The following is an 11,895-nucleotide window of genomic DNA, read 5'->3' on the forward strand; positions in this document are numbered from 1 at the left end:
GAGCAGCCCCGCACCGCGGCCGTGCCCCGGGCCGAGCCCCGGGCTCGCTCCTCCCCTGGCTCAGCCTTACACAACCCCGGCGTTTCCCCGGGCCCACGCATCTGTCTTCTGGCTATTCCTGGGCTTGCCGTCCCCCTCGGGCAGGGTGCGTGGGTCCCACCCCGGGGGCTGTGGGCGGCCGCCGCTCCAAGGAGCCTCCTGTCGATGGAGGAGTCCAGTCCAGGTGTGGATCCAGAGGCTGGAATAGCCGGAGCGGGGATGGCAGCCTCCCCTTCTCCGCTGAGGGTAGAGGAAAGAAAGGTGCTGCCTGTCAGCCCTGCTTTTGCGTGAAAATAGCTCTGGATGGGACTTAGTGGGGACCTGCAGCCTCTTGGAGATCTGGCTGTCCCATTCCTCAGTGCCCCTGGGCACAGGTTGCTCCCTGTATCAGGATGCAAACGAAACCGTTCCCCTTTAGGTTGTTATTTCCATCTGCTTGGGTGAGTTAAGAGCTGTTCCTTCTGTTGCCACAAGCTCTTTTGGAGTGCAAATTTAACTGAGAGCGCTGGCAAAGGCAGGCAAAGCTGCTGGAGCCAGGAGACTGGACTTTGAGCACCGGGTCGAGTTCTGAAGGCAGGAAGGCTCCAGCCAGGCACATCCTTGAGAGCCGTCTCTCTGGTGAGGCAATAAGAAAAGACAAAAGGCCTTTTGCAGCCTTTGGCATTGTTCCTGGCTCTGCAAGAAATCCCACAACGCCTGTTTGGCCTGACCTATGCCAAACAGAGCTATGTAGCACAGGGCCGTGGGTCACTGCTTGCCAGCAGCTGGTATAAAACACTCGTGGGTGGAGGAAGCTGAACCATCCTACTCCTGTGGCACTGCAGATTTCGTTTTAAAGGAACAATCCATACGCTTTGGGTGACAGAGGTAGCTTTGCTGGTGTAGCCTTGCAGTGTCACTGTCTTCTGCTGCTCGGTCGTTGCCCGGCTGAAGCACACCAGGTTGGACAGGAGTAGCCTGGGTTGTGCTGGAGCTGCAAGGAAAGGGGTGGCTGTGCCTTGCTCTGCTTTTGAGTGCTGTGGCAAGCAGCCATGATGCTACCGAGCTCTGCAGGGGGAAAAAGCAGAGCAGACAGCATGAAGCGAGCTGTCTTTGCAGCAGAAGACAGGGTCTCATGTTAAACAACACCATGCTGCCCAGGGGAGCACCACCACCACGTCTGGCTGCCTGTCCTGCCTGCGCCAAGCTTGGACCCGTGGTGAGGAGCTCTGCAGCTGCGTGTGGTTACCAGTGTTTGTAAACCTGGCTCCAAATGGGGAAACTCTTTCTTTTCCTTGCAAGCAGCCTCATTGGAGGCAGGTTGTTTCGTGAAGCCCCTGCAGGAGGCAGGTTTCTCAGGCCAGGGTAGGATTTCTGGCCAGAGCACATCTGTAACATCTGCTGCGTTTTGGATGGGGCTCTTGCCTTTCCCACCCTCTCTCTGCAGCTGGCCAGGCTGGGAAGAAAAATGCTTCAAGTGGAGGTTCAGACCTTTCCCTCTGAGACCTGAGCCTTGCAATGCCTGCTTTCTTCCTCTTTTATTGCTTCCAGCCCAGGGAGTCCAGTTTTCTGGACTGCAGTGCCCAGAAACTCTCCTTATTATTGCTTCATCCTTTAGGCAGTTCTGCTTTTGCTTCCCTGCAAACAAGACCAGCCCAGGAATGGTTGTCCCTGAGGCTGTGGAGCTGCTGGAGCTCTGGAGAGGAAAAGAAACCAGGCCAGGGGCTGTGGCATTTTGCTGAATTCCAGTAAAATGATTAAACAAAAAGAATTCCTCCATAGTGTCAGTCTGGAGTGGCTTTTCTTTTCCCTCTGAAGAGGAGGGATGCCAGGGTCTCAGCAGCCCCGGTCATGGGAAAATGATACTGGCAGCCTGCAGGGATTTGCTTTCATCTTGTGTGATCCAGGTAGGGAGGAGACTTCCTGGGAATGTTGCACGCCGGGTAAGGAAAACCCCATTCTCCTAAGGGCTGGGCCAAGCCCCTACCATGGATACCAGGATGGGAATTGATGGGCTGCCAAGCCCGTGGCTTCAGCAGGCTGGTCTCCACCCAGGGGCTCACTGCCAAAAGCCAACCTCCAGCAGTGCCGGCCCACTCACTGCGCCGGATTCACATCCTCCGCATCTTCAGCTGTTAAGTAATTTTAAAACAGAAATTGTTTTCCTTCTACTGCTTCTGCGTGGCGGTGCAGGAATGGCTGCTGAGCTGGTGGCTGTGGCGGTGATGCATGTCTTCCTGGGTGACAGCGGGGAACAGTCTGGCCACAGCTACGCGGCGCCAGCTCCGCTCCCAAGCCGCAGCACAGCTATTTAAATAATACCCTGCTTTCGTCTTCGTCTGGGAGTCTCCCCTGCCCTCACGCACTCTCATTCTCTCCTTTTGCTGAGTTGTCATAAAAATTTACTACCTAAAGGTCTCGGTGCCCCGCTTGCAACCAGCAACACCCACGGGCAACCGCAGTGTCTGGCAACCTCTGCCAGCAGCTGGGTACGGAGCCGGTGAGCTACACCCTGGCAGCCATGGTCTGTGGCTGGCCCTCAACCCCCGGGGCTGTGAAATACCATCACATTAGCTTAAAAACTGTTGATTGGCAAAGAGAGAAGTGTTTTCTGGTGGTTCGGTGGTTTCTTCTGAGTTTGTGGTAGTCTTGTTTTCTTTGTGTTTCTAACCAGCGTTAGGTGCTCATCTACAGTCTTTCCTCCCCTGGTGTTTTTTTTGAAACGTGACATTCTCCACTGCAAATCTCACCTTTCAGAACTCTTAAGGGGAAAAAAAACCCCAAAAAACAACAAACCAGGGCTGGGAATGATGACTGGGTCCAGGGTCCTGGCCCCCAGGTGACAGCTCAGTCCCAGTGGTTCCTTGCAGAAATGGGGCTGTTCCTCCACCCTGGACAAACCCGCCCTGACCCCAGCAATGGGCTCAGATGCTGCAGAAACCCTCCCCTCTTGCTGGGTCTTGTTTGCTGGTGAATTCCTGACTGGTCTGTGCTTCTGTCAGCTGGGGATAGTTCAGTGCCTTTCCCCGTCTGCCACTGGAAAACAGCTCCAGCAACCCCTCTGCTGTGCCATCTGCCTGGTGGGGTGCAGACCTTGGGTAGAAAAATCTTTGGTAAAATGATGAGAATTGGGAACAGCAGAATCTTTTGGTGGCTCCATCCATCTGGAAGAACATGAGGTTGCCATGGGTGAGCTCTGCTGATGGGCAAGGTGGTCGGTGCAGCTTGGGTTTGGGTGTTTGGTGCCACATTGCCTTGCAGGCAGGGATGCACAGGGGTAGGGGACCTCCCACACGTGTGCCCCAGGACAAGGTGGAAAACTGATCAGTTTGGGGTCTGGAGTGCAAGAAAATGGGGGCTGGTATTTCAGGCTGCAGCAAAGCCACATGGGGAAAGGATGCCATGTGAGAGGGCAGCTTGTCCCCAACTTCCTCAACCCACATCTGGGTTCATCCTGGTGGAGGACATGGACACCCCGTGAGATGCTCGCTGCAAGATTGCTTTGCTAAGCAGCTCCTCCCAGAGCCCCAAGTTTGCATCTGGAGCAGCACATGGTGACCAGATGCTGGTGAGGAAGCCTGAGGTCCCCAGACTGCCTGTGACATTGTCCCTGTCCTCCACCAGGCTGGCCAGGCAGGTAGCATGGCCACAGGCAATGGCATTTCCCTGCGGTGGAGGTGCTACTGGGTCCCCGAGCCTCGTGCGTGCTGCCCTGCCATGCTGGGCTCCATCCTGCCCGCCAGCAGGTCTGACCGGGGAGTTTTCCTCATCCTGTGACGGGGAGGGGGGGGGATTTCATACCGGCTGTGGTGATGCTGCCGGGTGCCGGGACCCGGGGTGTGGAAACTGCCCCGGTTCTTCTGCAGCTTCCTGTCAGCTGCTATGGGCTCCAGAAATAGCCCCTGCTCGCCCACCCTGCAGCTGGGCAGCAACTGGCGGTCACCACCTCTAGCTGATTGGGATGGGGCTGCTGGCTCCCCACATGGGGCCGCGGCGATGGGGGGCTTGGCGGCACCCACAGAGCAGGGGGAAGGTGAGACCTACTGAGAGATGCATCTCCCAAAACCAGACTGCTGCTGAGGCCATGTGTAATTACCTGCTGCCGAGGCGGGCGTTAATTGCCCCTCCAGTTGTGGGTGCTGCCAGCTGGCAGTTGTCATCGGGAAAGTCCCTGCTGCTCCCTGGCAGGCAGGTCATCTAAACCGGTGATCAGCTCGGATCGCTCGTGGCGTGAGCATTAGTCTGAGGTCGAGACGGTTTCGGGTACAGGCTTCCCCCTTTCCTCTTTCAAAATGGTCCCCCCTTGGGCCCCTTCTGCTCATGAGCGCCCAGCTGTCCTGGCTGGGTAGAGGAGCACTTGGGGGTGCCCACGGGTGCTCCCGTGGTGTTCCTGGCAGCTGGCACCACAGACAGCCCCAGCTTTGGCTGGCATCACCCCCAGCGCCATCTCGGCTGCCACGCTGCCCTGCTTTATAGCGAGTGAGCATTGGAAGTGGTATTTTTGGTAGAGTTGGGCCATAATTCACAGCAGCTGCTTTATTGTACCCTGGAGATGGGTGAGACCTTGGGCTGGGATGCTACCCAGCCATCCCCAGGCCAGACCTCAGCAAGAGGGAGGCCTTGGGCAACCCATCGATGCAAGGAATTAAAAAAGCAAGTAGCACGCTGTGTGCGGGTGTTTCCTTATGCTTTGCTCCAGACCTGATGCTGTTCTCCGTGTCCTGATTCGGGAAGCCATGCCGTTGGCAGCCGGTTTCTCTGGCTGAGCCAGAGGTCAGAGCCGGTCCCTGCCTGGCTGCTGGGGCTTGTCTGGCTGTGCGTTAAGGCTTTTGCAGCTGCAGATGCTGCCCCTGCCCAAACAGCCCCCCGCAACACTTTCTGCCCCCCAAAAATATCTTGTGGTGAGCGGGATGCTCCAATGATGGTGCCCACATCCACGCTGGTATGGGTGGATGCTACTGGACTGGGTCTCCAACCCCACGGGGACGCAGGGGCAGGTGGCTGCAACATCCTCCAGGGCTCCCACACCCCACAAGGATGAGAGCCAACCTCGGGTGGGGGTGCTGGTGATGCCTCCTCGCATGACACTTCTCATGGCCGTGAGTCACCCCAGCACGTTCACCCCAAGCAGGGGCTGAAGGGGGAAGTGCCTTCACCAGGGACACTTCTCCGCTGGCCGGTGAGCAGTGCAAGGTAGCCCTGCCTTTGTTGGCCTGGCACCCCAAATCCCTCCATAGTTGGGACCAGGGGACCGCGATGATGTCTGTGACCAGAGGAAGGTGACACTGTGCTCTGTTGCCTTGCAGGGATGCGCGGCTGGGAGGTAGGTGACTGAATGGCGGGCATGGAAGGGAGAGGACCCTACCGCATCTACGACCCCGGCGGGGGGACGGAGGAGAATGGATCCACAGCCTTTGAGCGGCTGGTGGAGGAGAACACCCGGCTGAAGGAGAAGATGCAGGGGATCAAGTCTATCGGTAACTGCTGCGTGGCTGGGGGGTGAGGTTCACTCTTGGGGCAGCTCAGCCTGTGCCTACCGAGCCGGGGGGTTTCTTGCTCTGTTTAGGAAGGGTGCTATAAGAAGCTGGGGGTCATGGCACTGGGGCAGCAGCAAAGCTCTCATCCTGGGGGTTGAGCAGGTTGTCTGGGCTTTGTTCACACGAGAGTGCAGAGGGAGCAAGGCTTCTGCTGAACTCCTGGGGTGCTTTACGGTGGGATAAATGGCTGAAAAAAAAGGCAAGTGATGGAGCAAGGTCAGCTTCCCAGAGTCCTGCAGTGGCAGGTCGCAGATGCCAGGATCTGACCTGCTTTTGATGAAAGCCCCCACCTCCCACAACCTCTGTCAGGTTTTCCTAGGTGCTGCTCAAAGACCCAGTGTTGGGTGCTCCCTGCAGTGACAGGGATGGGCCAGCGTTGAAACGCCCCGGCTGAGTTGTGCCACCCCCTTTCTCCTCCTTGGCCGCCTTCCCCCACCGCCCCCCCAGTTTTGTTTTCGGTCTCGTGACCCAGCTTCCACTTTCAAGTCCCGCTTCTGCAGCCAAATTTCCACCTGCCTCGTGATTCCTGTCGCATTGCTGTGCCCCTACCTGGGACCGGGACCCACTGACGTGGGAGCAGCTGCCCGGGGTGGGGAGAGGATTGCATTGATGGTGCCAGACCCCAGAGCGGGCAGACTGGACCCCTAGGTCCACCAACTAGGCTTAAATTTGACTCTTCTGGGAAGCGGAGGAGACCTCTGAGAGATGCAGTGCTCCCCTGCTGCCTCCTGTCACCAGTCCTCTGTGTATCAGCATGGGGGACTCTGCAGCCAGTGAGCCGCTGATATAGCTTTGCCATTGGATTTGGCCAAGAAAAGTTCTTTCTGGATGAAGAAGGACCACGCTGGGCACTTCTCCACCCAGGCAGGGGGCTTGGTGTTGATGGATGAAGCTGCTGCAGGACAGGCACTTGGGGAAGGAGGGTGAGCATCCTTCTGTTGCCCACAACAGGAGAGCTGCTGGAGGAGTCCCAGGTGGAGGCATCTAAGCTGCGGCAGAAGGCAGAGGACCTCGTGAGGGACAACAAAATGCTGATGGCATCATCTTCCTTGGAGGACCTGGTGGAAACCGGAGGTAGGATCCACAAGGCTCGCTGGGGAGGGATAACCGGATGGCTCAGAATCCTGCACTCGTGGGAGGGAGAGGGTGTGAAGGAGACTTTCATGAAGGTTTCTTGCAGCCCTGTCATCTCTGGAGTGTATCAAACCACTGCCATCCTCCCTTCTCCTGGAGGGAGGTTTCTGTCCTGTCCCCATAGCTGCGGTAGAAACCATCTATTGGTGCCTGACCTTGCAGGGTGTCTCTGTTCTCTGCATCCCTGCACCAGGCAGGGCTTCAAAAGGCTCATGGCTATGTCCTCTCCCTTCTCTGCAGCCGTTGGCCCTGATCCCAGCTCCACACGGGCTGCCCCGGACAGCACCCAGCCAGGCACGGAAGCACGGAAATCTCCTCCAAGTGTGAGTCTGGTGAATGCAAAAGCTGGTACTGGCATGGCTGGAGGGAGAGGCTCTCCATCTAGTTAAAGCAAAAGGAGGCAACTTTTAGCCTCTAGAAATGGGGATAAATCTGAAAGGAGGGGTCAGCTTCCCTGCTGTGATCCCATCCCGGCAGTCCCTGCCTCTGCGCGGTGGTCATCCTGGGTTGCCATTCCCTGGGGAGACCTGACCCAGCTGCCTCCCCTTGCAGGGATCCTCCTCGGAGTTCGAGATTGTCGCTGTGGAAGCGCAGGGCTTTCCCCAGGAGAGCGGGAGAGTGGTGAGTAGCCCTGGTGCCTGTGGGATTTGGTGGGCGTCAGGCAGAGAGTCGAGCCCACTGGTGTGGTGGTGATGGTGGTACCGGGGTCATGGGAGGGCATGCAGACACACAGTGGTGTGCCCTGATGTTGTAGCTGTAGGTGGGCAAACTGCAGAGGAGGGATAAACTGTGCCTGGGTGTTCCCAGGGGAGCAGAGCCAGCCCCACGTACAGCCCTGAGGACAGTGCTCGTGCTGCGGTGCTCAGCTTCGGCCACCGATGAAGATGAGGGGACCTGGCCAGTCCACAGGCAGGAGGGAACCACACAGCTCTGTGGCTGGTCCTTGCCATGCCTTGCTGGGGCTAGAGGGCTTGGGGGTGGTGGCATGTGCACCCCAGCACGTACCGTTCCTCTCACCTGGCCAAGGCGGGCAGAGGGGACACTGTGCAGGCTGCCCTTCAAGGGCAAGGGCTCCCGAGTACAAGTGGCCTGGCTGGGCTGCCTTGGCACAGGGCCAGCAAAGCAGCCCCAGCCAGATGGGGGACACTGGTGCCTCCAGATGCCGTGTGACAGGAGGGGCTGTGACGACCCGAGGAGCTGTCAGTGGTGCTCTGATGCTCACCTCCTGACGCCCACACTGGGTGGAAGGACCAGGTCATTGCCGAGGCACCTCCGCTTGCTGGCGCCTGAGCCGAGTGCTGAGTCCTGTGCTTGCACCCGGGCTCACCCAGGTGCTCCAGCTGGGTTCGGGTCCTTGCTGCCTCCCCTTGCCATGGCTCTGGTGGGAGGAGGAGGGGGAGTCGGCCGTGCTGTGCCCCGTGCACACCCTCCCATGACAGTTTCGGGGCTGTAAACCCCAGGGCTGGGGTGCCGGGGGCACACTGGGTGCCTGGCCCCACACAGTGCTGCCTAGGGCGTTCCCACAGGCAGCAGGCTGAGTCAGCAGGGCTGGGAGCAGAGCGGGCGAAGGTGTGCCAGCACATCCCCACCCCTTCCCTGGCAGCGCTGCGTATGCCGGGCTGGGCTCTGCTGTGCTGGCAGTGTCTCCTAGGCAATGGAGGAGTTAACCAGCCACGCCAGAGGAGGACAGGGACACCCCTCATGCGTGGGTGGGAGTGCACCCTGACCCGGGCTCTCCCAGCCACAGTTTAAATCCCGTGCATCACCCTCTTGGCTGCCGCCTGCCAAAGAGCCCGGGTTCCCATGCCTGGCGTGCCGTGGTGCAGGAGAGCTGCAGAGGGAGGGCAGGAGGAAAGAGAAGATGGGGACCGGGGTAAGACCACCCCTCACGTGGCAAACCTCAGCTCCCAGTGCAGACCAGGGCATACATGGAAAGGACAGTCTCAGGAACTGGGATTTCTAGTCTTGATGCTGACAGGGAGAAGTCGGTGGGAGAAGAGACCGGGGTGGAGATGCCTCCCTCGCTATCAGCGAGCCGAGAGCACGGTCTGCTCAGACTGCCAAGGAGCATGGGGAATCCATGGGCTGGGAGAGCTGCTGCCATAATGTCCCCCTCTATCCAGGGACTCGGTGTCCCATGTTCAGTGGCTGGGAATCAAACCTTTACAAAACTGACACAATTTTTCAGCATACCAAGGGCTGTTGCAGAGTCCCTCGGTGCTGGCCCAGCTCCCTACCACAGCCCTGGATGGGAGACAAGGCTGACCTGCCCCGGGAGGGAACTTTGCAATGCTTGAACTGATCTGACCGTGCTTCATCCCCTCCCCATCCCCAGGACTTGGAGCAGCCGCCAAACGAGGATGCCAACCTGCTGCCCCAGCTGCAGCAGCTGGAGAGCACACTGAGCAGCTGCACCAAGGAGGCCAGCAAGGACCAGGTCTTTGTGCGCATGGGCTACATGGCCTCTGAGCTCAAGCGCCTGGCCTCCAAGGTGCACAAGAATGAGCAGAGAACATCATTCCTGCAGGTGAGTGAGGGCTGACTGGGCTCTTGTGGGGGTTTTTCCCCTTTTTTTTCCACCAAGCCCCTTCTGTCCACCCTGAGGTGGACACCCACCTGCATGCCAGGGCTTGGTGGGAGGTGGGTGGCTAGGCAGGCTCCTGGGGCTGGCCAGCAGTCCTCATGCTGCTGGTGTTCATCCCCCAGACACTGTGTGAGACGCTGCACAGCGAGAACAAGGAGCTGCGAACTAAGCTGGAGCGGGACCTGGAGCAGAGAAACCAGGCGCTGGAGAAGCTCAGGTGAGGGTGGGCAGTGCATAGGTGATGGGGCTGCTGTGGGTGCTTCTTCCCGCTGACCCGTCCCTCCTTGCCCGAAGGTGCGAAAACCAGGAGCTCCGGAGGATGGTGACACTGAGCAGCCAGGACAGTGGGAAGAGGGAAGGTGCGGAGCAGCAGCAGGTGAGGGAGCAGCATCACCCTCAGAGAGGGCTGAGAAGGCGGCAGGGAGACCGCTGACACATCAGCAAATGTGGCCTCATTTTAATCAGGTCCCCAGTTTGTCCCAGTATAACCAGCAGAACTTCTCAGGGTCTCAAGGGGAAGGGGGAGGCCGTGGGAAGGGAACTGGCTCGTTTTTAGCTTGCCTCAGGCGCAACCTCTTCAAAAGCCCTGAGGGTCCCCTCCACGTGTGTCCAGCAGAGCGGAGCCGTGGTGGAGAATGCGCCAGGCAGAGGAGAGCTGGAGGCCAAGGAGAAGAAGGTGAAGATCCTGGAGCACCAGCGCAGGGAGGTGAGGATGGAGCTGGGAGGAAGGCACTGCCAGGAGCAGGTGGGAGTGGGCGGCGGGGGCATGTGGCTGGGACAGCACAGGGAGACTGGGGCAGGGCTGCGGAGCCCCAGGGAAGCACTGCTGGAGCCGGGATCTCTACCCAGCTGAGCCCCGAGGGGCTTTCATGATGGGAGGCTGCTGAGGAGCACCATGGCTGGCTCGGGGCAGGGGTTGGGCTCCTGTTCAGCTGCCCCTCTCTCCCTGCAGCTGCTGGAGGTGAATAAGCAATGGGATCAGCACTTCCGAGCCACCAAGCAGAAGTATGAGCAGAAGGTAAGGCTTGGTGCTCAGAGCTGGGTGCTCAAGGGGCACGTCTCTTCTGGGTGCTGGGAGACTTGGAGGAGACCAGCTGTAGGGGGAGGTTTTGGGGCTGCCTGTGCCTCCTTCCCCCCCAGTGTGGGTCCTTCCAGGCAGGCCAACGTCCCCACTCCCTCCCGGCAGGTCACAGACTTGCACCAGGAGCTGGCCGAGGCCCGTAGGGCACTGACTGAGCTGGAGTCAGAGCGAGAGCAAAAGCAACGGGATTTTGACCGCAAGCTGCTCCTGGCCAAGTCCCGGATTGAAACGGAGGAGGTGAGTCCCTTGGGAAGGGCAGCAGGGAGCTGCTGGCCCCGCAGCCCTGCCCTGGCTGATCTCCGTGCCCTGGATCCTGCAGGCAGAGAAGGAGAGGTTGGCCATGGAGGTCAGGGACCTGCAGCAGAGGATGCGGTTCCTGCAGGAGCAGCTGGCTCCGGTCACCAGGCAGCGGGAGTACCAGGAGAAGGAGATCCAGAGGCTGAACAAGGTGGGGGCCAGGGCAAAACCCTTCCCTGCAAAATGTCTTTTATGTTCTCTGTCCTCTCTCAAATCCAAAACTGACCCTGATCAAGCCCCTCCTGCCCAGCTCCTTGCCCAGGCAGGAGGTTGTGTCAGACGATGCCCACCACATCTGCTTGGGCTCCTAGGAAAGGGGGGATGGGAGGGTCTGTAGTGCCTCTTGCTCTTGCCCAGCTATACCTGCTTCCCTTGCTGGGCATGTGCCCATGACCCTCTGGAGATGCCATGGGCACAGCACCTTGCTCTGACCCCCCCTCCCTGCTCCTCCTCTTCCTCTGCAGGCGCTAGAGGAGGCCCTGAACGTCCAGGCCTCCCCGCCACCCATCTTTGCCAGCACCATGGAGCCGGTGGGGAAGATGCCACAGCAGGAGCTGCTGACCCAGAATGAGCTCCTCAAGCAGCAGGTAGGGCGAGACATGAAGCTGCTGGAGGCAGGGAGGGAGCTACATTCCCTGGACCTCCCTGGCAAAGAGCATGGTGTGGCTGGGAGCAGCCCAGCAGTCCTAGTGGGTGTCTGTGCCATGGTGGTGGTGAGCAGGGGACCAAACTCATCATCCTCCAGGCATACAGCTGGAGGGACCACAGCTGCGGGCCACTGTGCCAACCCACATGCCTGGGGCTTGGCGCAGCTGGTGTGGTCAGGGATGGCAACGCAGTGACAGGGGGTGCTCGAGGGAGCTGCCCACCCTTGGCCAGGTGCACCCATATCCCTCCCTCCTGCCAGGTGAAAATTTTTGAGGAGGACTTCCAGCGGGAGCGGAGTGACAGGGAGAGGATGAACGAGGAGAAGGAAGAGCTGAAGCAGCAGCTAGAGAAGCTGCAGAAGCAGCTGGTCCTCTCCAGCTACCAGGTGAGCAGCGCTGGGTGCCACCAGCAGCACCATGTCCCCCCGGGTGTGTCAGTGGTGTGCTCATCCCCAGTGTCGCAGCCCCCATACCCATCTCAGAGCGGGGACAGAAGGGCTGGGGGGGTGGTTTTGCTGCTGCTTGTCCCTGCCACAGCATCTTTCACTTGTCTCGTCCTCTTGCTCCTCTCCTGGGGGTCTGGGGGGGGGGGACAGA

General features: G+C 59.4%; 2 protein-coding genes across 5 annotated transcripts in view; both read left to right on the forward strand.

Annotated features, from left to right (window-relative positions):
* The window catches only part of TNIP1 (TNFAIP3 interacting protein 1), a 16,932-nt gene that overhangs the window by 2,013 nt on the left and 3,024 nt on the right, over positions 1 to 11,895 (forward strand). Inside the window, exons 2-14 of one of the 4 annotated variants that reach the window (XM_035891212.1) lie at positions 5,325 to 5,495; positions 6,507 to 6,629; positions 6,930 to 7,012; positions 7,242 to 7,310; positions 9,025 to 9,216; positions 9,396 to 9,490; positions 9,568 to 9,649; positions 9,887 to 9,979; positions 10,226 to 10,291; positions 10,460 to 10,591; positions 10,674 to 10,802; positions 11,116 to 11,238; positions 11,559 to 11,684. In XM_035891212.1, coding sequence (XP_035747105.1) covers positions 5,354 to 5,495; positions 6,507 to 6,629; positions 6,930 to 7,012; positions 7,242 to 7,310; positions 9,025 to 9,216; positions 9,396 to 9,490; positions 9,568 to 9,649; positions 9,887 to 9,979; positions 10,226 to 10,291; positions 10,460 to 10,591; positions 10,674 to 10,802; positions 11,116 to 11,238; positions 11,559 to 11,684 — 1,455 coding nt within the window. In that variant the 5' untranslated portion in view covers positions 5,325 to 5,353. Of the gene's footprint in view, positions 1 to 5,281; positions 5,496 to 6,506; positions 6,630 to 6,929; positions 7,013 to 7,241; positions 7,311 to 9,024; positions 9,217 to 9,395; positions 9,491 to 9,567; positions 9,650 to 9,886; positions 9,980 to 10,225; positions 10,292 to 10,459; positions 10,592 to 10,673; positions 10,803 to 11,115; positions 11,239 to 11,558; positions 11,685 to 11,895 lie in introns of those variants that run through there. The other 3 variants (XM_035891218.1, XM_009635416.2, XM_035891229.1) reach the window with 3 other exon arrangements.
* DCTN4 (dynactin subunit 4) overlaps positions 7,986 to 11,895 on the forward strand; it is a 30,309-nt gene continuing 26,399 nt past the window's right edge. The window contains exon 1 of the mRNA XM_035891242.1: positions 7,986 to 7,991. The gene's annotated coding sequence lies outside the window, so the exon portion shown is untranslated. The remainder of the gene's footprint in view (positions 7,992 to 11,895) is intronic.

Source organism: Egretta garzetta, unplaced genomic scaffold (assembly GCF_000687185.1).
Source record: "Egretta garzetta isolate BGI_Z169 unplaced genomic scaffold, ASM68718v1 scaffold270, whole genome shotgun sequence".
In the NCBI taxonomy this organism is placed as follows: Eukaryota; Metazoa; Chordata; class Aves; order Pelecaniformes; family Ardeidae; genus Egretta; species Egretta garzetta.